At 38.6% G+C, this 25,691-nt stretch overlaps 1 protein-coding gene across 4 annotated transcripts in view; it reads left to right on the top strand.

Moving 5' to 3' along the window:
• Positions 1-328: 328 nt before the first annotated feature.
• Positions 329-25,691, top strand: part of LOC149990263 (eukaryotic translation initiation factor 1A, X-chromosomal-like) — a 47,123-nt gene continuing 21,760 nt past the window's right edge. The window contains exons 1-5 of one of the 4 annotated variants that reach the window (XM_090265480.1): positions 329-414; positions 617-722; positions 9,901-9,984; positions 12,015-12,118; positions 13,190-13,240. In XM_090265480.1, the coding sequence (XP_090121606.1) occupies positions 707-722; positions 9,901-9,984; positions 12,015-12,118; positions 13,190-13,240 (255 nt within the window). In that variant the 5' untranslated portion in view covers positions 329-414; positions 617-706. Of the gene's footprint in view, positions 415-500; positions 723-9,900; positions 9,985-12,014; positions 12,119-13,189; positions 13,241-25,691 lie in introns of those variants that run through there. The other 3 variants (XM_090265481.1, XM_090265479.1, XM_090265482.1) reach the window with 3 other exon arrangements.

Here is a 25,691-nt window from a genome sequence, read left to right as displayed (position 1 = left end):
ACAATATTAGAATTATATTTTAATTTTTTAAGAAAGTAAACAAGAAAAGTATTAACAAACATTATACACGTAGGGAGTCTTGTTCTTTCCCAGTACGTGAAGTTAGCTGAGCATAAGAAAAGGTGTAAAATTCCGGTAAAGTGTTAGAGGTAATGAATCAGCCAGTAACTTGTGAAACTGGAAGACAGGATTGTTACAAAGCAGATGTCTGGATTCAATCACTAGTGGCGTTACGTCAATCAGTCTGCAACTAGTACGGCAAGGCTACAGATAAGCGTTGAGTTTGTCCCTCTGCTCCTCCCTCTCCCCAGGCCCACCCTTCCCCGCCCCTCTCCTATCTTCTCCGCTCTTGGCATCCTGCTTTGTCTTGCAGTCTTCACCTCATTTCCCCATTGGAATCTCTCACTCAAACAGGTATTAATCAACTGGTAGGCATGCGTAATACATGAGGGAAGCTAGGGGGTAGAAGGAAAGTTAGGGTAAAGGTCAGGTGAAGGCTCGGAAAAATGACGTAAACGACTGCGACGGCAGTGGCTGCGACGCTATTTGCTTATGCAGGAGTGTGGTGACCTGGCCGTCTACCTAGACCTCAGTTTTTACCTTGTCCTGCACGTAGTATCTGCGATTGTTTAGTCTGCTGGGCCCCTCGCTGGAATCGCCTTAAGGTATACACTACCGGAAACGACAGAAAGCGGCCCGTATCGTCATGCCCAAGAATAAAGGTAATTCCATGGAACCACGGTCTGTTCAGTCCAGGGCCATCAACCCGTATTCTAGAATAAACAGCGTTTAACAATCTTCCTTCCCGCCCGTGGCTGGGCGATTCCGGTGTTCTGGTTTCGGGAGTGGAGTATTTTGTGTTCATGCTTGGTCACATTGGGATGGGTCCGACGCCATTTTACAGGGCCTAGTGCGGCGAGATAGTAACCCGTGCGGAGACGTGGTCCTTCCGCACTTCCCAAGACTGATCTAAATCAGTTCTTAGGTTTTAATGGTAATTTTTACTTCATTGCTTTATATATAGGCGGTTAGTTATTGTTGAAGATATTACCTCTTCCTTGTTAAGAGTACGGGATTTCTTCATGCGTAGGTTAACCTCTATACTTCAGCCCTTCAGAGTTCAACATTGTTTTTTGAAAGTGTGTTACATACTTAGAAAAGTTTTCAGCTTTCGTTTCTACTATCGTTATGCTGTAACATTTTTACCTGCCCTCATTCTAATGCAAACCGTTTGCAAACTATCGTTCTGGAGAACAAGTTTACTTGGAAGTTCCAAAACTGGACACCTAACTTATGAAAAGAAGAACAATTGCACAATCATTTCTGAAAAAATAGTATGCTTTTTTACAGACAGGAGATCTTATGACATTATAGCAACCCTTATAATGCTTCGGCGGCTGTGGTTGCGGGTGGGGCAAGGACACAAGTAGAAACCGGAAAACGACAGAATAGCACCGTTTTACACAGCCCTCAAAAAGGATTTGATAATTCATTCTTTGGACACATACCTACTTATATATTCTCTTTCTACTAAGCATGTGGCTTCTGGGTTTCTACTTTTTCCCTCTTATACCTGTCACCATTTCTCTGTGCCTGCCTTAATCAGGGCACTGCTGTCTATAGATTCTTTTTGTACCAACGATTTTACTGGTAATTATTCTGGGAGAGACTGGGAGGGTCTTTAAGTATATATTAGAAAAGGCTTATAGCTTCCTTCTAACCTGTGTGATTCATAATTAATTCACAGATGACTAAATCCTTTAAAAATATGCTCACCATTATTTGTAGTGATGAGAGCTTCAGATACACAGCTCGTTAACAAATATACTCTAAAAGGAATGGTCCTGTTTTGTGGACACTATTACTGCAACTTGACACTTAATAATTGTTTAATAAATTTTCTTGGTGTTATTTCCCTGTGCTGACTCTGACTCCATCCTTAGATAAATGTTTCCCTCTTGGTACTCTAGGACTTGAAAACCAAATTCCAAAAAAAGATCCCATTACAAAATCTCTCCAAAACACATCTCATTAACTTAAGGAAGATCGTGAATTTTGGTTTAGTTTACTTGTTGAAAAGGGGCAAGGTAAAATATCTATATATATCTACGTATATATATATATAGGTATATATAATTTATTTATTTATTTTCTATTACAGTTATCCTATTTTTCCCCCATTGCTCCCCATAACCCTGCACACCCCTTCTTCCTCAGTAAATCCCCACTTCATTGTCCATGTCCATGGGTCATTTATAGTAGTTCCTTGACTAAACTCTCCCTTTTTACCCCACTTCTCGACCCCACCCCCCACCCCCGGTCTCTGTTAGTCTGCCCCTTGTTTACATGCCTTTGGTTCAATTTTGCTCATTTCTTTGTGTTGCTCATTAGTTATCTGTATTAGGTGATATCATATGGTATTTGTCTTTCGTTGCCTGGCTTATTTCCCTAAGCATAATTCTCTCTAGTTCCATCCATGTTGTTGCAAATGGCAGGAGTTCTTTCTTTCTGCTGCATAGTATCCCATCGTGTAAATGTACCACAGTGTTTTGATCCACTCATCTACAGATGGGCACTTAGGCTGTTTCTAGCACTCGGCTACTATAAATAGCACTGCTATGAACATAGGGATGCATAGATTATTTTGAATTGGGGTTTCAGGATTCTTCGGGTATAATCCTAGCAGTGGAATCGCTGGATAAAAAGGCAGTTCCATTTTTAGTTTTCTTAGGAAATTCCATACTGTTTTCCATAGTGGCTGTAGCAGTCTGCATTCCCACCAGCAATGCACCAGGGTTCCCTTTTCTCAACATCCTCGCCAGCACTTGTTTGTTGATTTGTTGATGATGGCCATTCTGACTGGTGAGAGGTGGTATCTCATTGTGGTTTTTATTTGCATCTCCCTGATGACTAGTGATGTTGAGCATTCTTTCATATGCCTCTGGACCCTCTGTATGTCCTCTTTGGAGAAGTGTTTGTTCAGGTCCTTTGCCCATTTCTTAATTGGGTTGTCTATCTTCTTGGTGTTGAGTCATATTAGTTCTTTTTTGGAGATCAATCCCATGTCTGAGGTATCATTGGCAAATATATTTTCTCATGCTGTTGGTTCCCTTTTCATCTTGCTGTTGTTTTCTTTAGCTAAGCAGAAACTCTTTAGTTTGATGTAGTCCCATTTGTTTATTCTTCCTTTCCCCTTGCTCTAGGAGATATATCGGTGAAAATGTTGCTACGTGGGATATCTGAAATTTTCCTGCCTATGTTTTCCTCTGGGACTTTCATGGTATCACGGTTTACATTTAAGAGTTTTATCCACCTTGAGTTTATTATGGCGTCTGGTGTAAGTTGGTGGTCTACTTTCAGTTTTTTTGGCACGTCCCTGTCCAGTTCTCCCAACACCATTTGTTGAAGAGGCTCTTTTCACTCCATTTTTATGTTCCTTCCTCCCTTGTCAAATGTTAATTGACCGTAGAGATCTGGTTTTATTTCTGGGCGCTCTGTTCTGTTCCATTCATTTATATGTCTGTTCTTATGCCAGCACCAGACTGTTTTGATTACCGTGGCCTTGTAGTATAGTCTGTTATCAGGAATTGTGATTCCTCCTACTGGTTATTCTTTCTCAATATTGCTGAGGCTATTCGGGGTCTTTATTGGTTGCATATAAATTTTTGGAGTATTTTTTCTAGGTCTGTGAAATGTGTGATTGGTATTTCAGTAGAAATTGCATTGGATCTGTAAATTGCTTTGGGTACTATGGCCATTTTAATGATATTAATTCTTCCCATCCATGAACACAGTATATGCTTCCATTTGTTTGTCTTTTCCTTAATTTCTTTCTTCAGTGTTATGTAGTTTTCTGAGTACAGGTCTTTTACCTCCTTGGTTAAGTTTATTCCTAGGTACTTTATTTTTCTTGCTGCTATACTAAGTGGGATATTTTTCCCTAGTTTCTCTCTCTGATATTTTATTGGACATCCTTGTCTTGTTCCTGATCTCAGGGGGAATGCTTTTTTAGTTTTTGTCCATTGAATATGATGTTGGCTTTGGATTTCTCGTATATGGCTTTTATTATGTTGAGTTGTGTTCCCTCCATGTCTACTTTGCTGAGTGTTTTCATCATAAATGGGTTTTGTACACTATTAAATGCTTTTTCAGCATCGATATATAATTTTATATGATCAATCCTAGCATTTTTTTCAAAAGAGATTTTTAAAGTGGATTCTATTACATAACAATAATGGGGTGATTACAGTGTGGCTAGTTCAGGAGCATTCACAACAAATTATTTTTATATTTCAGGTGCACCAGAACATACAGATATAATAATGTGAAATTAAATTACTTTTTTGAACTTAAGAATTGCAACAAACAGATTCATTTAAAGCCCCCTGTGTACCTCTCTCAAACCTCTCTCCCTCTTTTTTGGAGATAATTATCTTGAATTTTATGTTTTCAATCCATATGTAAACCAGTCTGTTATCTCCTAGGTTATTTAGTTGAAAGTGTCCTTTTTAAAAGTCATAAATTTCATCATAATGTAGACATATAACTATTGCTGTTTTTCTTTTTTTGAAAATCTACACTCTGGCTGGCGGCTCAGTTGGTTAGACCATCTTCCCTGTAGGCCAAGACCACAGGAATGATCCCTTGTCAGGGCACATACAAGAAGCAGCCAGTGAATGCATAAATAAGTGGGACAACAAATTGATGTTTTCTGTCTGTCCATCTATCCTCCCCTTCCTCTCTTGCCTCTCCGCCTCCCACCTCCTCTCACTCAATTCCTCTCTCCTTCCATCCTCCTTCCTCTCTTTTTCTAAAATGAATACATTTTTAAAAATTAATTTAAAAAAATAAGGAAAATCTGAAAGTCTGATCATCATGGTATTGGTGACAGTTACCCAAGTAAGAATATAAATTACATTGTGCCATGTATTGAATAGTTACTGCTTTGGGCTCATTCTCATTCAGCTTGTTACCTATAGAAGTTTCAGAGACCAGTCTTCAGGAAAAAGGGCATCCTCTTTGGCTCATTCATGAAGAGTATTTGGGGTAATGTGCTCCTACACTTTAAAGTTGTTGCTACATGTGATTTTTAAGTTGCTACTCCTTTACAAATGGATGAACTTTTCTTGACTTATTCATTTGTTATTTATTTGAAAAAATGCCAGACTTTGATATATATATATATATATATATATAATTTAGTAATCAAAGCATTTATGATTCTTATCCTTATGGAACTGGCATGATTAAGGGCTTGAGATATTTAGATTCTGTTGATAGCTGTGAGTTTGTTGTCATTTCAATGTTTATAGTTTTGATCTTTTTTCTTAAATAACTGTTTTTTGACATTTCATATAATAATGACTTGGTGATGTACTCCTTTAGCTTTACCGTGTCTGGGGCACTCTTTACCTGCTTTTCCATTCTAATTGATAGCTTTGCCAGATACAGCAGTCTTGGTTGTAAGTCCTTGCTTTTCACCACTTTGAATATTTCTTGCCAGTCCCTTCTTGCCTGCAAACTTTCCTTTGAGAAATCAGCTGTTAGTCTTATAGGGACCTCTTGTAGTCAGTCTTATAGGGACTCCTATTACTCTCTTCTTTTCTCTTGCTTCTTTTAAGATTCTCTGTTTATATTTAACCTTTGGCATTTTAATTATGATGTGTATTGGTGTGGTTTTCTTTGGGTCTAGTTTGTTTGGGACTCTCTTTGCTTCCTGTACTTGTATGTCTGTTTCTTTCACCAAGTAAGGGAAGTTTTCACATAAACTTTTGATTTCTTGCTCTTCCTTTTCTTCTTCTGGCACCCCTATGATTTGGATGTTGGCACATTTAAAGTTGTACCAGAGGTTCCTAAACTTCTCCTTGTTTTCTTGTCGTGTACTGATTGTTTTATTTTTTCCTCATGTTCCAAATCATTGATTTGAACCCCAAATTCGTTCCTTTCACTGTTGATTTTGTGTGGATTTTCCTTTGTTTCACTTAGCATAGACTTCATTTCTTACCGTATGCATTTCCCATACCTAATCTAGTCTGTCAAATCTGTGAGCATTGTTATTACATGTTTTGAATTGTGTGTGTGTGAGGTTGGCTATCTCCTGCTCACTTAGTTCTCCCACTGGAACCTTGATCTGCCCCCTCTTTTGGACCATACTTCTCTGTCTCCTCAACCTGACAGCCTCCTGTGTTTGCCTCTGTGTCTTAGGTAGAGCTGTCATACTTGTTACACTTGATACTGTTGTAAGGGGTTGAGGCTCAGTGCAGGGCAACCAGTTTCACCCTGTTGTGGTGCTGTATTGTAGGGGAGGGATCTGATAGGGAACGTTGCTCCTTGCTCAGCACTTGCCCCTTTTCCAGGCACTTCTTCCCCTTCCTGTATGGGACTGGAATCCCTCTAGCTGTTTCCCTGGTTGTAGTTTCCAGAGTGGGTGGATTTGTAGATGTTCTAGGACCATGGGATTCTGCTGAGAGACCGGCATTTTCTTCCACCAACCTAACTCCCACTGGTTTTCGCAGAAACAATGAGGCTTTATTTTCCCTAGCACTGGAGCCATGAGCTGCATGGTTTAGTCTGGGGCTGGGATTGCTCCTCAGTTGTCCCTCCCAACATTTATAATGTGTAACTGCTCTTTCCACTGACCAGTAACAGCCACTGCCTTGTTGCTGCTGCTGCTCCCACCAGCAAAGCCACACTACTTCCTCTCCGCCCTTTCTCTGCCCCTCCTTCCTGTCTGTCTGAATGAGTATTGCTTCTTTTTTTTTTTTTTTCTTTTCTGAGTATTGCTTCTTTATATCTTCGTTGGACTTCAATACAGTTCAATTTTCTGGTAGTTGGGGTTGTTTTAGCTTTGAGGTAGTTATATTTCTTATTGTGTTGGAGGGTGGCAAAGCATGTCTACCTATGCCTACATCTTGGCCGAAAGTCTATCCTCTGGAAATATTTTATGGAATTATCTTCAGTTCAGCATTATTTAACAACAATGGAACATTAAAAGTAAACAGAGTAAAGGATTAAATATACCCTAACTGTTAAACTGTTTATAAGTCTGGGGTTATTGACATCAAAATACATTTAGGACAAATTACTTGGTGGGATTATAAAAGTGCTATTAATATTTGGAAAGCATGGTTTAATATTCACAAATCAATAAATATAATACATCACCTAAACAAAATGAAAGACAAAAATCACATGGTCATATCAATAGATGCAGAAAAAGCATTTGATAAAGTACAACACCCATTTATGATGAAAACACTCTGCAAAATGGGAATAGAGGGATCATACCTTAATATAATTAAGGCTATATATGAGAAGCCTGAAGCCAACATCATACTCAGTGGACAAAAACTGAAAGCATTCCCCCTGAAATCAGGAACTAGACAAGGCTGTCTACTCTCTCCACTTCTATTCAACATGGTGTTGGGAGTCCTAGCCACAGCAATCAGACAAGAAAAAGAAATAAAGGCACCCAAATTGGGAAAGAAGAAATAAAACTATCACTATATACAGATGACATGATAGTACCTAGAAAACCCTATAAACTCCATTAAAAGACTACTCGATATAATAAGTGGATTTGGCAAAATAGCAGGGTACAAAATAAATATACAGACATGTAAGGCATTTCTGTACACCAACAATAAAATATCAGAGACAGAGACAAAAAAGAAAATACCATTTACTATAGCAACCAGAAAAATAAAGTACATAGAAATAAACTTAACGAAAGAGATAAAAGACCTGTACACTGAGAATTACGGTACATTGAAGAAAGAAATTAAGGAAGAAACAAATAAATGGAAGCTAATACCATGTTCTTCGATGGGAAGAATCAACATCATCAAAATGGCCGTAACTGCCAAAACGATTTACAGATTCAATGCAATCCCTATTAAAATACCAATGACGTATTTCACTGACCTAGAACAAATACTCCAAAAATTCATATGGAACCAAAAAGAGACCCTGAATAGCAAAAGCAATCTTGAGACAGAAGAACACAGCAGGAGGAATCACAATACCAGACATCAAACAATACTACAAAGCCACTGTGATCAAAACAGTCTGGTACTGGCATAAGAACAGACATATAGATCAGTGGAACAGAATAGAGAGTCCAGAAATAAACCCAGGCCTCTATGGTCAACTAATCTTTGATAAAGGAGGAAGGAACATAAAATGGAGTGAGAAGAGCCTCTTTAACAAATGATGCTGGGAGAACTGGACAGGGACGTGCAAAAAAATGAAACTAGACCACCAACTTACACCACACACCAGAATAAACTCAAGATGGATCAAAGACTTAAATGTAAGCCGTGACACCATAAAAGTTCTAGAGGAAAACATAGGCAGGAAAATTTCAGATATCCCACATAACGATATCTTCACAGATACATCTCCTAAGACAAGAGAAATAAAAGAAAAAATCAACAAATGGGACTACCTCAAACTAAAAAGTTTCTGCTCAGCAAAAGAAAACATCAGCAAGATGAAAAGGAAACCAACCATGTGGGAAAACATATTTGCCAATGACATCACAGACAGGGGACTTATCTCCAAAATATATAAAGAGCTTATACGACTCAACATCAAGAAAACAACCCAATTCAAAATGGGCAAAGGACCTGAATATACACTTCTCTAAAGAGGACATACAGAAGGTCCATAGACACATGAAAAAATGCTCCATATCACTAGGCCTCAGAGAGATGCAAATAAAAACCACAATGAGATACCACTTTACACCTGTCACAATGGCCATCATCAACAAATCAACAAACAACAAGTGGTGGAGAGGATGTGGTGAAATGGGAACCCTGCTGCACTGCTGATGGGAATGCAGACTGGTGCAGCCACTGTGGGAAACAGTATGGAATTACCTCAAAAAACTAAAGATGGAACTACCTTTTGAACCAGTGATTCCACTGCTAGGATTATACCTGAAAAATCCTAAAACACTAATTCAAAAGAACTTATGCACCCCTACGTTCCTAGCAGCCCTGTTTACAATAGCTAAGTGCTGGAAACAGCCTAAGTGCCCACCTGTAGATGAGTGGGTCGAAAACTGTGGTACATTTACACAATGAAGTACTATGTAGCAGAGAGAAAGAAGGAACTCCTGCCCTTTGCGACAACATGGATGGAAGTAGAGAGAATTCTGCTTAGTGAAATAAGCCAGGCAAAGAAGAAAAATACCATATGATATCACCTAATTCAGGACACTAAAGAACAACACAAACAAACGAACTAAGTAGAACAAAGAGCAGAGTAGCAGTCAGTAGGGGGAGAGGGGGAGGGAGAGAAAGGGGATAAGTAAGGGAAGGGTCAGGTCAAGGAACGTGTATAAATGACTCATGGACACGGACAACGGGGAGGGATATGATTGTGGGAGAAGAAATTGGCTGGGTGAGGGGGAGCAATGTGGGAAAAATGGGACAACTGTGATTGAAAAACCAAGTAATAAAAGAAAAAATAAAAAAATAAAAATACAAATAAAAAAGAAATATTTGTAAAGCATAGACCATAACATTTTAATAGTGACCTCTGGTAATGGAATTTTTATTTTGTGTGCTTTTATGTAAGATATACTTTATGTCAGAACAATCCAAGTAAAAATGTCAAAACGCCTAAGGAATTGATATATCTTTATCTGATAAAGAACGAACAGCAGACTCTTGGGACATTAAAAGTGTAACTGATTGAGTAACCAAATGAGATAAATGTTTAAAAATGTTATTTAAAGTTCTGTGAATGTTATAGTACTATGTAAATAATGATATTTATTTTTAAGTGGCTTTGTAAAGTTCATGGGCCTTATTCTAGCTTGTTTCATAGTTTAGGTTTTGAAATATGGATTATTCAATTTGATACTTTTAATTCAATTTTTTACTTAATTAGGTAAAGGAGGTAAAAACAGGCGTAGAGGTAAGAATGAGAATGAATCTGAAAAAAGAGAATTGGTCTTTAAAGAGGATGGACAAGGTAAGACTTTTTAAAGTTATTAACATTATTTACTGTGAATTTTAGTCATTAGTCATAAATCTTGGGTAGTTGTTCCAGTGTCTCCTTTGTTTTTTCTCTTTTGTAATCCTTTATACTCATCCAGAATTTGTCTATTAAATAATCAATTATATACTAGTTTTGGGTAGTAGATTAATAATGGCATTTTTGTAGTTATAGATTTTATTGTTTTGTATGGAAGAGCATATCTAAATGACTGAATTTTAGCATTTAGAGCAAATTACATCTGAAAAGTTGAATGTTATACATTATTTAGTAGATTATGGATGTTTGTGAGGGTTTTTGGCCCTCAGTTCTGTGTTGCCAGTAGTATGTAATACAATAAAACAACTGAATAACTTAATAATATTGGATTAAATATGTGTGGTCCAGGATACAAAAATGAAGGTAATAAATTAACTGGAAAACTTGGTTTTTCCCTATTAAAATATCATGTTAAACTTACAGAAAAGAATTGAAATATGAGTACACAAACTTCTTTGTAGATTCTGTAATTTTTTAACATCTTCTGTTTTCTTTCTCTTTGTACATGTATACATTTTTTTCTATTTTTTAAAACTTATAGATACCTAGTTACATAAAGTTACAGATTTCAGCCTGAAATATTTCAGCATATATCTCCTAAAAACAAGAAATTTTTCCTTCAGTACAATAGTGGAACTATTGCAAAAATTTTCACTTTAAAATTACACTGTTTTCTAGTACTGTTCTCTCTGCTGGATATCCAGTAGTCATATGTAGCTGTTTAAGGGAATTAAAATTCAAATTTTGAGCTGTTGATTATCATAATTTTCAATGCAGATATATAATGCTCCCATCAACAGAGAAAGTTGTAATAGATAGCACTTTAGAACAAAGCATTTGATTGCTCATGCCATACATGCAAAGCATGAAGGAGCCAACATTTTTATTAGTTATATAAAACATGTTTTCTGGTGAAAGGCAGTTACTTAGCTTTCATCTTTCTCACTTCCGTTAATGTTTGTTTTCAGGGCTGATTTTCTGTTTTTGTTTTTGTTTTTCTTATTTTCTCCCTGTTGAAGAAGTGCTGAGTAATAAGCAAGGTTTGTTGGCTGTGGTAAAAGGAACTCACTGCCATGTATCATTCACACAATGTATATCTAGTTTATATTTCAGTATAACTATAAATTTGTCCAGGCCTTCTTTGGGATTAGTTCTTACAAATTTTAGTAGTGTGAAGTGTTATAGTAATTTCCTGTTTCCCTTTCTCACTCCTCCTCCTGCTTGTTACATACCTAGAAAGAACCTGCCGCATGCTGTCCAATTCTCATATATTGTATTATCAGTCTTCTCTAGTGGCAGTGAAATGAGTTGGACTCCTAGGGACACTTGGAAATATTTTAATTAAAACATTTGGCATTTTATCAGGAACCTTTTTAAAAAGAATTTTAACTGCCATAGTATTCTAAAGTAAACAAAAGTGTATTAATAATTAACCTACTATGTCACTGAAGTTTCTCAGAGAAAGGAGAATCAAGTTTGGGCTAGTACTTATGGTGTGCAATTTGGAATGAGTCACTTTGTTGTATAATGGTAGAGCATACAGTCATGAAAACAAGAGTGAACTGATTTGCTCAAAATAAGGGGACAATTAAAATATTCCTAATAACAGAAAGCATGTCATGGAAATGCCACTTGTGACTTACTGATTTGTATATGCAATTATTTTCTTTAAAAAGAAAAGGATGAAGTGAATAAGCATAGCTGAAAGAGACCATAGGAATTGTTTTACTGGTGAGGAGTTCTCTGGTTTTCTTGGATAAAATTAGAATGTGTCACCCTGGAAGAGGTTATTTAGGGTAGAATACTTAAGCCTTTTGCTCATTATTCCTTACCTTTAAAAAAAATTGTAGTCTGATCTAAATTGAGCCGTAAAAGTGAAGTTATCAACTATGTACTAACTTTAGTTGTTAACATTTTAAGAAGGACTGGATAATAATCTCATACCCTTTCCCCATCCATTTGCTCAGAGTATGCCCAGGTAATCAAAATGTTGGGAAATGGACGACTAGAAGCAATGTGCTTTGATGGTATGAAGAGGTTATGTCATATCCGAGGAAAACTGAGAAAAAAGGTAGGTATGGAGATTTGTTTTACTTTACATTTTTAAAGGAAAATGGTTCTGCTTTAGATATATATGGGCCAAGCAATTCATTTTCTGAGTTTCCAAAGACAATCTTAAGAATAATGATCTACATGACCATATAAAAACAAGATCTTTGCTGGGAACTTTTATAATAGGAAATTCTATTTACAAAGAATTATCTGCTTCATATATCTGAACTTCTGCTAGAAATATTTACGCTGAATATAGTATTGAGGAAACAAGGAGACAAATACAGTCTACAAAACAATTCTTTATAGAAGTATACTCTTAAGAAAATATTATACCATGAAATAAAGAATAAAAGCCCAAGAATTGTTTTCAGATTAAAGGAGACTAAAGAGACTACTAATTGAATGTAGTGCATTTTCCTTGATTAAATTTTGCTTTGAGGGAAACACCTGTGCATATTAGGGAAATTTAAATTGGGATATGTTAGATGATATATTTAGTTCTTCATCACAGTTAGGCAGATTTATTAATCACGTTGATTAGAGTTTCTTCAGCTCTGATTTTATGGTGTAAAAAATTTTTTGTGTTATAATCAATTCTTTTACTAATTAATTGTAACTTTAGGACCTGAGTTTATATAGATTGGTAACTGGGTATCTGTTTATGTAGATGGCTAATTTTCATGTTTATTGACTAGTTAAATGTTATAACAGTATTTTGTGATTAAAAGTCTGTAATTTCCATGACAGATTATTACTTTTACAATTTTAAATTCCTCAAGTAGATGAAATAAAATTGTTACGTATTTTAATATCCTAAATTTAAAAATCTGAGACACGGTCCTACATAATACACTCTTTCCTAATATACTACAACTATATGTAACTAGGCATTTTCCCTTATATATTCACACCTACACACACACATACAAAATACTATAGTATATACTGTGGATTTTCCCTATTCTTAACATTTTTTTTTCCACTCTGGGTGAATAGTACATAGTTTTTGTAGGAGGAATGGTTTACCACTGCAGGTTATTATTTGTATTTATTTTGGATATGATAGGCAGTAAATTTTCTTTTATAGGTTTGGATAAATACCTCAGATATTATATTGGTTGGTCTGCGAGACTATCAGGTAACAATTACATTAACATTTGTATTGTGTACTTGTATGTAATAAGTCATTGATAGTTAAAGGGTAAAATATAAACATACTGACCAGCTCTTGCCAATTATGCCTTCATATCACTCTCATTAAAATTTACTAAGGGCAAGTTTTGTTTGAGGGTATGATATTCATAATAATTTCCATGGTTGATTAATAATTCATGTATTTAGTGGAACAACTGGTTGGCTCAGTACTGTACTTTTATTATTTTAATTTTAAGTATGAGATGCAGTTAATACTTTTTTGTAAGTTTAGGGTAAGTACCAAAGATAATTCTGTCTTCATTTACTTAAAGGCCAGTTGTATTTTAGACATTGTACCTGGTATTCTAGTATTATGACTTCCAAATGCAAGTCTGTAAAATATTAGTGATGAAGGATCAAATTTTTACTGTTCTATGGTGAAATGAGAAGATACATAGGTATTATGTGGAGTTTCCATGAAGCTTAATATTTTTCTTTACCTTTTTTGAAATGAGAGTGATAGTACATGGTAGTGGCTTTTATGCGTATTTTTACTTGTGAAAACAAAAATTTTGTTATGTTGGAATCCCATCATCAATTTTTATTTTTTACTTAAAGGACTCAAAACCCAAGTCCAAAAAACTGCTACTGTAAGAGATACAGCTAAAGTCAAACCTTCCTTGCTTCTAAAGGCTTAAAATGTGATTCAAGGGTTAGACATGTGGCTCAGTAGTTAGTACAGTGTTATATAAGTATATGCTGTAAATCTGAGATGAGCACTTAGAAAACAACATGATAGTTGCCCTCTGTGATCTCAGCCTTCAGATTATATATGCATTGAATCAAATTCACTGATTTCTGTCAATTGGAACACATCACCATATGTTTTGTCATATTGCGAGTTTGAAAGTATCACTTTTTTTTCACTGTTTAGATGTATTGCCTATATATATATATATATTTCTTTTTTTTTCACTTGACCCTTCCCCTACTTACCCCCTTCTCTCCCTCCCCTCTCCCCTCTTGTTACTGTTAGTTTACTCCTTGTTTACATATCTCAGGTTCAATTTGCTCATTTGTTTGTGTTGTTCATTAGTTTCCTGTAATAGGTGACAGCATAAGGTATTTTTCTTCCGTTGCCTGGCTTATTTCACTAAGCATAAGTCTCTCTAGTTCCATCCATGTTGTCGCAAAGGGCAGGAGTTTCTTCTTTCTTTCTGCTGCATAGTATTCCATTGTGTAAATGTACCACAGTTTTTTGATCCACTCATCTACAGATGGGCATTTAGGTTGTTTCCAGCACTTTGCTATTGTAAACAGTGCTGCTATGAACATAGGGATGCATAGGTTCTTTTGTATTGGTGTTTCAGGATTGTTCGAATATAATCCTAGCAATAGAATTGCTGGTTCAAAAAAGCAGTTCCCTCTTTAGTTTTCTGAGGAAATTCCAAACTGTTTTCCATAGTGGCTGCACCAGTCTGCATTCCCACCAGCAATGCACCAGGGTTCCCATTTCTGTGCATCCTCTCCAGCACAAGTTGTTTGTTGATTTGCTGATAATGGCCATTCTGACTGGTGTGAGGTGGTATCTCATTGTGGTTTTTATTTGCATCTCTCTGATGGCTAGTGATGTTGAGCATTCTTTCATATGTCTATGGGCCCTCTGTATGTCTTCTTTGGACAAGTGTTTGTTCAGGTCCTTTGCCCATTTTTTAATTGGGTTGTCTGTCTTCTTGGTGTTGAGTCGTATGAATTCTTTATATATTTTGGAGATCAATCCCTTGTCTGAAATTTCATTGGCAAATATATTTTTCCATATGGTTGGTTTCTTTTTCATCTTGCTGATGTTTTCTTTAACTGAGCAGAAACTTTTTAGTTTGATGTAGTTTCATTTGTTAATTCTTTCCTTTATTTCTCTTGCCTTAGGAGATATATCAGTGAAAATGTTGCTATGTGAGATATCTGAAATTTTCCTGCCTATGTTTTCCTTTAGGACTTTTATAGTATCACGGCTTACATTTAAGTCTTTAATCCATTTTGAGTTTTTTCTGGTGTACAGTGTAAGTTGATGGTCTAGTTTTATTTTTTTGCATGTCCCTGTCCAGTTCTCCCAACACCATTTGTTGAAGAGGCTCTTTTCACTTCATTTGATGTTCCTTCCTCCTTTGTCAAATATTAGTTGACCATATAGACTTGGGTTTATTTCTGGGCTCTCTATTCTGTTCCACTGATCTATATGTCTGTTCTTATGCCAATACCAGACTGTTTTGATTACCGTGGCCTTGTAGTATAGTTTGATATCAGGTATTGTAATTCCTTCTACTGTGTTCTTTCTCAAAATTGCTGTGGCTTTTGCGCTCTTTTTAGGTTCCATATAAATTTTTGAAGTATTTGTTCTAGGTCTGTGAAAAATGTGCCTGGTATTTTAATAGGGATTGCATTGAGTAGTATGGACATTTTAATGATGTTGATTCTTCCCATCCATGAGCATGGTATATGCTTCCATTTATTTGTATCTTCTTTAATTTCTTTCTTCAGTGTTATGTAGTTTTCTGAGTAGAGGTCTTTTACCTCTTTGGTTAAATTTATTTCTAGGTACTTTTTTTTTTTGTTGCTATGGTAAATGGGATTTTTCTTTCAGTTTATATCTCTGGTATTTTGTTGGTGTACAGAAATGCTTTCTATTTCTGAATATCGACTTTGTACTGTGCTATTTTGCCGAATTCACTTATTAGGTTGAGGAGTTTTTTTCTGGACTCTATAGGCTTTTCTATGGACACTATCATGTCATCTGCAAATAATGACAGTTTTACTTCCTCTTTTCCAATTTGGATGCCTTTTATTTCTCTTTCTTGTCTGATTGCTGTGGCTAGGACTTCCAAGACTACGTTTAATAGGAGTGGAGAGAGTAGACATCCTTGTCTTGTTCCTGACCTCAGGGGGAATGCTCTCAGTTTTTGCCCATTGAGTATGATGTTGGCTTCAGGTTTCTCATATATGGCCTTTATTATGTTGAGGTATGCTCCCTCTATGTCCATTTTGCTGAGTGTTTTTATCATAAATGGGTGTTGTACTTTATCAAATGCTTTTTCTGCATCTATTCATAATGATCATGCAGTTTTTGTCTTTCATTTTGTTTATGTGGTGTATTATGTTTATTGATTTGCAAGTATTACACCATCCTTACATCCCTTGGATGAATCCCACTTGATCGTGGTGTCGTCGGCAGCCGTCCGTCTCGAGAGACGATGGTGTAGCTTCTTAAGAGTCTATCTGCACCGCCGAGAATGGTTGTGCAGTCCGACTCGGGAGTGACACGGTATCTGTCTCCTCCCGTGTTGAATCGACATCTTGCGATGACGCTGGAGTGTCCTCTCCAGTGAAGCTGAAGCTACAGAGCCTGGGCAGGGTCAATACAGCTTGGCTTCAGGTGCGCCGCAGGAGTTGCCGGTGTTGACTACAACATCAAACCGCCTTAGGGACTCCGGCTCCGGATTTTCTGTCGGGGTTTACTCCCTTAGCCTTTCCCCTGAAGAGGTATGCCGCAAGGCAGCGGAGGTTTTTTGGAGTCAGAGTTTTCCTTCTCTGATCGTGGTGTATGATCTTTCAAATGTGTTAATGGATCTTGTTTGCCAATATTTTGTTAAGGGTTTTAGCATTTATGTTCAACAGCGATATTTGCCTGTAGTTTTCTTTCTTCGTTGTGTCTTGACCTGGTTTTGGAATTAGGGTTATACTGGCTTCATAGAACGAGTTTGGGAGTCTTCCCTCTTCTTGTATCTTTTGGAATAGTCTGAGGAGGATAGGAGTTAGTTCTTTCCTAAATGTTTTGTAGAATTCACCTGTGAAGCCATCTGGTCCAGGGCTTTTGTGTGCTGGGAATTTTTTAATTACTGCTTCAATTTCACTAGCTGTTATTGGTCTATTCAGACTTTCTGCCTCTTCTTGATTCAGTTTGGGAAGACTATAGTTTTCCAGGAATCTGTCCATTTCCTCTAGGTTGTCAAATTTCTTGCCATACAGTTGTTCGTAATAATTTCTTATAATTCTTTGTATTTCTGTTGTATCAGTTGTGATTTCTCCTCTTTCGTTTCTGATTTTATTTATTTGGGTTCTCTCTCTTTTTTTCTTGATAAGCCTGGCTAAAGGCTTGTCAATTTTGTTTATCTTTTCAAAGAACCAGCTCCTACTTTTGTTGATCTTTTGAATTGTTAATTTAGTCTCTGTCATTTAATTGTGCTCTGATCTTGGTGATTTCCTTCCTTCTACTTGATCTGGGCTTTGCTTGTTGTTTTTCCTCTAGTTCTTGTAGCTGTAGGGTTAAATTTTTTATTAGAGATTCTTCTAGCTTTTTTAGGTAGACCTGTATTGCTATGAACTTTCCTCTTAAGACTGCTTTCGCTGTATCCCATAGGTTTTGGGTTGTTGTGTGTTCATTATCATTGGTTTCCAGGAACTTTTTGATTTCTTCCTTGATGTCATTGTTAACCCATTCATTATTTAATAGCATGTTATTCATCCTCCATGAGTTTGAATGTTTTTGAGTTTTTTCCTTGAGGTTGATTTCCAATTTTAAGCCATTGTGATCTGAGAAGATGCTTGATATAATTTCAGTTTTTTTGAATTTGTTAAGGCTTGTTTTGTGTCCTACCATATGGCCTATCTTTGAAAATGTCCCATGTGCACTTGAGAAGAATGTATATTTTGCTTCTTTGGGATGAAAACTTCTATATATATCGACCAAGTCCATTTGATCTAGAGTGTTGTTCAGTGCCTCAATATTTTTGGTGTTTCTTTGCTTCGAAGACCTGTCCATTGTTGACAATGGGGTGTTAAAGGCCCCTACTATGAGTGTGTTGCTGTCTATATCTTTCTTGGAGTCTTTCAAAATTTTCCTTATATATTTGTGTGCTCCTAAGTTGGGTGCATATATATTTATAAGGGTTATATCTTCTTGATGGATTTTTCCCTTAAGTATTATGAAATGCCCTTCTTTGTCTCTTTTTATGGACTTTGCTGTGAAATCTGTTTTGTCCAATGTAAGTATTGCTACCCTGGCTTTCTTTCTTGTCCATTGGCTTGAAATACCTTTTTCCATTCCTTCACTTTCAGTCTGTGCAGATCTTTTGTTCTAAGGTGGGTCTCTGGTAGGCAGCATATATGTGGGTCATTCTTTCTAGTCCATTCAGCTACCCTCTGTCTTTTAATTGGAGCGTTTAATCCATTTACATTTAAGGTTATTACTGATAAGTACTTATTCATTGTACGCCCTGGCTGGTTTGGCTCAGTGGATTGAGCGTCGGCCTGCGAGCTAAGTGTCGCTGGTTTGATCTTCCAGTCAGGGCACATCAGAGAAGGAAAACTCTGACTCCAAAAAACCTCCGCTGCCTTGCGGCATACCTCTTCAGGGGAAAGGCTAAGGGAGTAAACCCCGACAGAAAATCCGGAGCCGGAGTCCCTAAGGCGGTTCGATGTTGTAGTCAACACCGGCAACTCCTGCGGCGCACCTGAAGCCAAGCTGTATTGACTCCGTCTTTCCCTTGGACCCTTCAGCTGCGAAGAGAGGGGGGGTCTGCTGCATGGGCAACAGCAGACCCTCCATATCACCCTGCCCAGGCTCTGTAGCTTCAGCTTCACTGGAGAGGGCACTCCAGTGTCATCGTAAGATGTCGATTCAACACGGAAGGAGACAAATACCGTGTCACTCCCGAGTCGGACTGCACAGCCATTCTCGGCGGTACAGATAGACTCTTAAGAAGCTACACCATCGTCTCTCGAGATGGACGGCTGCCAACGACGACTTATTCATTGTCATTTTTCCCCTTTGTACTCGTGTTCTTCTCTGTCTCTCTCTGTTTCTTCATCTTCTTAAAGCAGACCCTTTAGCCTCTCTTACATTGCTGGTTTGGTGGAGATCTATTCTTTTAGCCTTCTTTTGTCTTGGAATCTTCTTATTTCACCATCTATTTTGAATGAGAGCTTTGCTGTGTATAGTATTCTAGGTTGTAGGCCTTTGTTTTTCATTGCTTGGAATATTTTTTGCCATTCCCTTCTGGCTTGTAGTGTTTCTGCTGAGAAATCTGATGATAGCCTTATTGGAGCTCCCTTGTGTGTTATTAGTTGTTTCTCTCTTGCTGCTTTTAGGATTCTCTCTTTGTCTTTGAATGTTGCCATTTTAATTATGATGTGTCTTGAGGTGGGCCTGTTGGGGTTCATCTTCATTGGGACCCTCTGTGCCTCCTGGATTTGCGTGACTCTTTCTCTCATCATGTGAGGGAAGTTTTCTGTCATTAGTTTTTCAGAGAGGTTTTCTGTCCCTTGCTCTTCTTTTTCTCCTTCTGGAATTCCTATGGTACGGATATTATTACGTTTCATGTTGTCCTGCGGCTGTCTTAGAGCCTCTTCAGTCTTGTTCAGTCTTTTTTCATTTTGTTGCACTGTCTGTGAGTTTTTGTGTACGTTGTCCTCCAGCTCGCTGATCCGATCTTCTGCTTCCTCTAGCCTGCTTTTAATTCCTTCTACTGTGTTCTTCAATTCAGAGATCGTATTCTTCATTTCCTCCTGGCTCTGATTGATAGCTTCTATGTCCTTTTTCATGCTCGTGTAATTCTCAGTAAGTTCCTTGTAGTTTTTCTGGAGTTCCTTGTAATTTCCCTGGAATTCTTTGTCGTTTCTGCTGAGCTCATTCAGCTTCTCCAGAATCCATGTTTTGAATTCCATATCTGAGAGTTTGCTCTCCTCTATTTCATTTAGCACGCTCTCTGGGGATTCTATCTTTCCTTTCGATGGGGGGTTGTTTGTCTGTCTCCCCATTTTTGTGACTCCTATTGTTTATTGGTGCTTTTTAGAATAATCTGCATTTCCGGGATCTGCCTCTGGTAGCGTCAGATCATGTATGAGTCTGGCCCTAGGCAGCCTGTTGGAGACTTCCAGGGATCTACTGCCTTTGTCTGTCTTCTTTAGTTGTTAACCTATTCAATTTGTGAGTAGCCATCAGGCTTAAGGACCGTGGATGTTATAGCTTAATTCCTGTAGGCAGGGCTTTTCTTTTCCCTCAGGCTGATGCCACTTGGAGGGAATGGTCTGCCTGCAGTACTGGGGATGAGTTAGCACTGGACATGGTCGGTTGCTCCCCTATCTCCCTTCAAAGCCACCGCGCCAAACGCTCCCCAAGTGTCTTCAGTCCTCTCTGCCTTCCCTCTGATTGAGCCCAGGGTAAGTGGGGGCCAAAATATTTTCGTATGTGATCCACTTAAGAGCTCTTTTTCTCCTGCTGTTTCTTTCTGGCTAGCAAGAAACCCTGTGGCTTTTCACCTTTCACAGCTGGATACTATTTTACTTTCCACACTGTTGCTATAGACTGGGAATCCCAGCTCGGGCTTAGACCCTGCCCTTCTCAGGGGGAACCCCCGGCTCCTGATCTGTTTGTCAGTCCCTTCAGCTGCCACCCATTGGAGCCCAGCCAGCCCTTCCGTGTCTGTACTCCCTATCGGTCACGTTGTGATGTAGCGCCCTTTTCTGTCTCTCTGTGGCTAAAGGACTTTTTACCAGCTAGTGTTTGTTTGGTTATTCCAGATGCTTTCTCCAAAATTACGTTGTAGATCCAGACTGGTCCTGGGAGGAGGTTAGTGTCGCTTCCACTTACTCCTCTGCCCTCTTGGATCTCCGACTGTGTTGTCCTTGATGTTATTTCTTTAATCTGTCTCTTTGTATTTCAGCTACTCTTTGGTGGGTCTTTTCCTCTGGTTAGTTGATTGAGAGTCACTCTGCCCACCTTGTCTTGAGATCTTTTGTGGAGGTGCTGTTAAAACGTAATCACACAACCCAGGCAAGAAACCCACACCCTCCAATATCTTCCCCCAACTACAGTCTCACTATATATTGCAAATGAGCCCATATTAATATACTCCTGGAGATATTGAGACTCTTTTTTCATGGGAGAAACAGATAGGAGTTGTTTTAAATGAAGGAAGGGTAATTTTTGAGAGGGAAGTTGATAGAGTAATAATATTAGGAATTGGGATCAAGTTTATGTAAGACAGTAATTAGCATTTCCATTGTATGTTTGAAAAGGAGGAGAGGGTTACAGTGTGTAGTGAGAAAGCGGAAGTGTATAGTATTAGGATTATATAATCGGTGTATGCTATATGTTTAGTGTGGAAGAGAGGATAGACACAACAGACATCCAAGCAGACAGACAGCCAAAAATTGAAGCGGAGAGCTGAGGGGGTTAGAAGGTAGGAAACAGATTGAGAAAGAATTTTTCAAGAATAAAAATATAGAGTAGAAAATAGCAAGACAGGAAGGGAGAGAGGAAAGAAAGAGAGAAAGTAGAGAAGAGGAAGGTAGGAAAGAGAAAGAAAGAAGAAGGGGAGGGAGAAGAGGGTAATGAATTAAAATTTTTTAAAAAATGAAAAGATTAAAACATGATATAAAATAGTGAGATAGAAAGAAAGAGAATATATAGAGAGAGGAATAAGAGATGGGAAATGGAAGAAAAAAGTAATTGAATGGAGAGGGAGAGGGAGAGGGAGGCAAAATAAAGAAAAGTATTAATAAAATTAGAAGTACTTAGGAAGAAAGAAGAAGGTGAGGGAGGGAAAGAATAAGGGGGAGGGAAGGAAATAGAAAGGAGGAGGAGAGATTAGGGAGGGAAAAAATTGAAATTGAAGAGTTGGCAAAGGATAGGATGAAGGAGAGAAGTACAAGAGAGAGAGAAAGGAGAGAAGGGCTGGGGAGGAAACAGAAAAGGAATAAGAAGGGGAGGGAGAAGAGGAAGGGGAATAGATTAAAATTAAAATTTAAAAATTAAAAGATTAGAAAATAAAGTGGACGAGGGAGAAAGAAAGAAAGAGAGAATATATATAGGGAGAGAAGGAAAATAAGGGTAAGGGAAGAAAAAAATGAGTGGAGAGGGAAGGTAGACAAAATAAAGGAAGAAATTTAATAAAATTGAAAGTACTTAGCACGGAAGAAGGAGAGAGAGAGAGAGAGAGAGAGAGGAAACGGAGGGAGGATGAGGATAAGGGGGAGGGAAGGGGATTAGAAGAAGGGAATAGGAAGGAAAGGGAGAGAACTTAAATTTAAAAAATTAACAAAGAATAGGGTGAAGGGGAGACATGTTAAGGGGAGAGAAGGGAGGGAAGAGGAGGGGAGAAAAGGAGAGAGAATAAGAAAGGACGGGAGGGGCAGTTAGAGAGAGAGTGAGAAATAAGAGAATGAGAGGATTTTAACTCAATTCTACTTTTAGGCCCAGTCTCTGGGTATTTTTGGTTTGTTTGTTTTTTGTTTTTCCTTCCTTCCTTTCTGAGTCCGCCCCTATTCAAAATTCCATGGGTTTCACATCTTTTCTGGTTGGTTGGCTGGCTGTGGGAAGGTCCTGCTTGATTCTGGGGTTGCTAGTCTTTTATTCATGGGCCTACCGCCGCTCTGCTGTGAGCTGCGTTTAGTTGTCCCCTCCTGAGGCAGCCTCAGCCCTCCTCAGGCTTGTCCAGCTACTCCTTCCCACTCTTGGTGCAGCCTGTGCCTGCCTGCAATCCCCGCCCTGCCTCCAGTCGTGTCTCTATTCCCAGGCTACAGCTTCTGCTCTCTTCCCTGTCTATATGCCTGTGCACCCTACCTCTCTCCCTGTCTCAAGATCGTCCTTTTGTTCTGCAGGACTCTGGCACAGTCGGTCAAAGTGCCGGGCCCAGTGGCCCTTTCCTGCCCAGGGCCTCTCCCCTAGTCTGGAGCTCCACAGCTGCCTTTCCCTGTGGGCCCTTCTCCCCGCCCTAAAACCGTCTCCACTCCCAAGCCACAGCCTCTGCTCACTTCCCTGCTTATGCGCCCTGCGCGCTCTACCTCTCCTTGCCCTAAACCTGACCCTTTGTTCTGTGGGATTCTAGCTCAATTGCTCAAAGTGCTGGGGGCATGCAGTGCTCCCCTGCTCAGGAGCTCTCCCCTGGTCCAGAGTTCTGCAGCGGCTTTTCCGCGCAGGCCCGTCTCCTTGTCCCAAAACTGTCCCTTTGTTCTGTAGGGCCCTAGCGCAAGTGCTGCGCGTGCCCGGAGTGCCAAGCTTTCGGTCGGAGTTTGCAGCTGAGGAGGTTTCCCTCTAGACTCAGGTCACACAGTTTCTCCCAGTCCTGGTTGTTCACTGTTCGGTCACTCCCCTGGCTTTTTCAGCCAAATCCTCTCCTTAACTCCCTGCAAGAATTCACTTATCGGTGTGCCCCGAGCAGGGGGAGCCTCCAAGGAGCTCCAGGCTAGTGAGCTCTCAGGTGTGGTACCGCAGACGCAGCGGGTCCCGGGATGAGTCGGCTTGCAGTGTGTGGTAAACCCCTCCACCCCCCTCCACGCTGCTCCCACGCTCTCCTCCCTGTTCGTGCTAGCGGAGATCCACACTCACTCAGCCATCCTCTCTGCATTCATTCCTGGAGTCTCTCCGTAACAGGAGTGAGCAGAGAACACTACCCTACTCCGCTGCCATCTTCCCTCCACCCCACTTATATATTGCAAAATGATTTCCACCATAGCAGTAGTTAACACCTTCATTCTCATTCTCACTCTCTTTGTGTGTGTGTGTGCTGAGAACATTTAATATTTATTCTCATGTATAACTATACCCACCATGCTGTACCTTAGATTTCCAGAACTTATTCATCTTATAAGTAGAAGTTTGTACCTGTATGTAACATCTCATTTCCCTCTTTACGCAGCCCGTTTTTATGGCCTTGACTTTTTTAGATTTCACATGTCTTTCTGCCTTATTTGACTGAGCATAATGCCTTCCAGATTCAAGTATATTGTCACAAATGTCAGGACTTTTTTTTCTCATGGCTGAAAAATATAAATGTGCATGGGTGTTCATGTCTCCATGTTCAAGAGACATCTTTATCCACTCATCAGTAGACACTTATGTTCCCATGTCTTGGCTAGGAGGAACATGGAGTGCAAGTATTTTTTTGATATTCTGTTTTTCATTTCCTTTGAGTATATGCCCAGAAGTGGAATTGCCGAATCATAGAGGAGTTAAATTTTTAATCTTTTGAGGAATCTTTCTGCCATCTTTGATAGTGGCTTTGGCATTTTATATCCCAGTATATTGCCAGTATTTGTTCTCACGTGTCTTTTTGATAACAGTCTTCCTAACAACTGTGTGAAGTGATATCTTATGGTGGTTTGATTTACCTTTCCCTGATGGTAAGTGAAGTTGAGCGTTTTTTCATGTAACTGTTGGCCATTTAGATATCTTTGGACTTACGTGTGTGTTAGGACTTCTGTCCACTTTTTAATTGAATTGTTTGCCTTTTTGCTATTCTCCTGTGAGTTCCTTATGTATTTTTGGATATTAGCTCAGTATCCAATACATGGTATGAAAATAATTTCTCCCATTTTATACATTCTCTTTTCATTTTTGTTTGTTTGTTTACTTTGCTATGCAGAAACTTTTTAGTTTGATACTGGTACACATGATTTTTGCTTTTGTTTCTTATCCAAAAAATACTGGCCACATACAAGGTCAAGGAACTTTCTCCCTATATTTTCTTTCAGTCGTTTTATGGTTTCAGTTCTTGTGTTTTAAGTCTGATCAATTTCCAGTTAATTTCTTTGTGTAATATAAGGGTTCAATTTCATTTTTCTCTGTGTGTTTATAATTTCTTCAACACCATTTTTAAAGAGAATATTCTTTCCCAATTGATTATTCTTGGTTCCCTTGTCTGTTACTTGTTGACCATATATGGGAAGACTTATTTGTAGTTCCTTCATTTTGTTTCAATAGTCTGTGAGTCTGTTTTAATGCCAGTGTTATATTGTGTTGATTATAGTAGTTTTGTCGTGAGTTTGACATTAAATGTGATGTCTCCAGCTTTCTTCTTTCTCAAGATGGCTTTAGCTGTTTGGGGTCTTTGTGCTTCTTTTTTGTATGTTTATTATTTATTATTATTTTTCTTTTAAATATTAGGGGGTCGCTGGGTCGTGACGAGTACACAGGCACTGCCCCCTTATAGCCGGCCCAAGAAAACAAAACGCATCTGTCAAAATGAGGCAGACAACTATAGAAATCCCGGTGGCGCAGCTCACCAGGCAACAGATGAAGAATCTGACAGATGAACAAATAAGAAACCTGTCAGAGGCTCAGTTCAGGGCAATTGTTACCAGGTGGCTTACAGAATTAACAAAAGATCTGGAGAAAGATGAGAAAGAATCGAAAAACGCTCATAACGAAAGGAACAAAACCACATACAAGACAGATGGTGAGGAAATAAAATCCAGAGTTCATTTCAACAAACCAGAACACAGAGAAGGAACGAACAGTCAACCAGTGCAGAGAGGAAATGGGAAGCAAGGAAAATGATGAGAGGATCAGAAACCTCTGGGACAGCCATAAGAGATCCAACATATGGGTGATCGGATTGCCAGAGGGCGAAGAAGAACTAGAAATTAAAAAATTTAAGTGAAAATATAATAAAGCAGAA

This window comes from Furipterus horrens, unplaced genomic scaffold, assembly GCF_987537825.1.
Source record: "Furipterus horrens unplaced genomic scaffold, mFurHor1.1.pri manual_scaffold_19, whole genome shotgun sequence".
Lineage (NCBI taxonomy): Eukaryota > Metazoa > Chordata > Mammalia > Chiroptera > Furipteridae > Furipterus > Furipterus horrens.
This window is presented reverse-complemented; position numbering and strand designations above follow the sequence as displayed.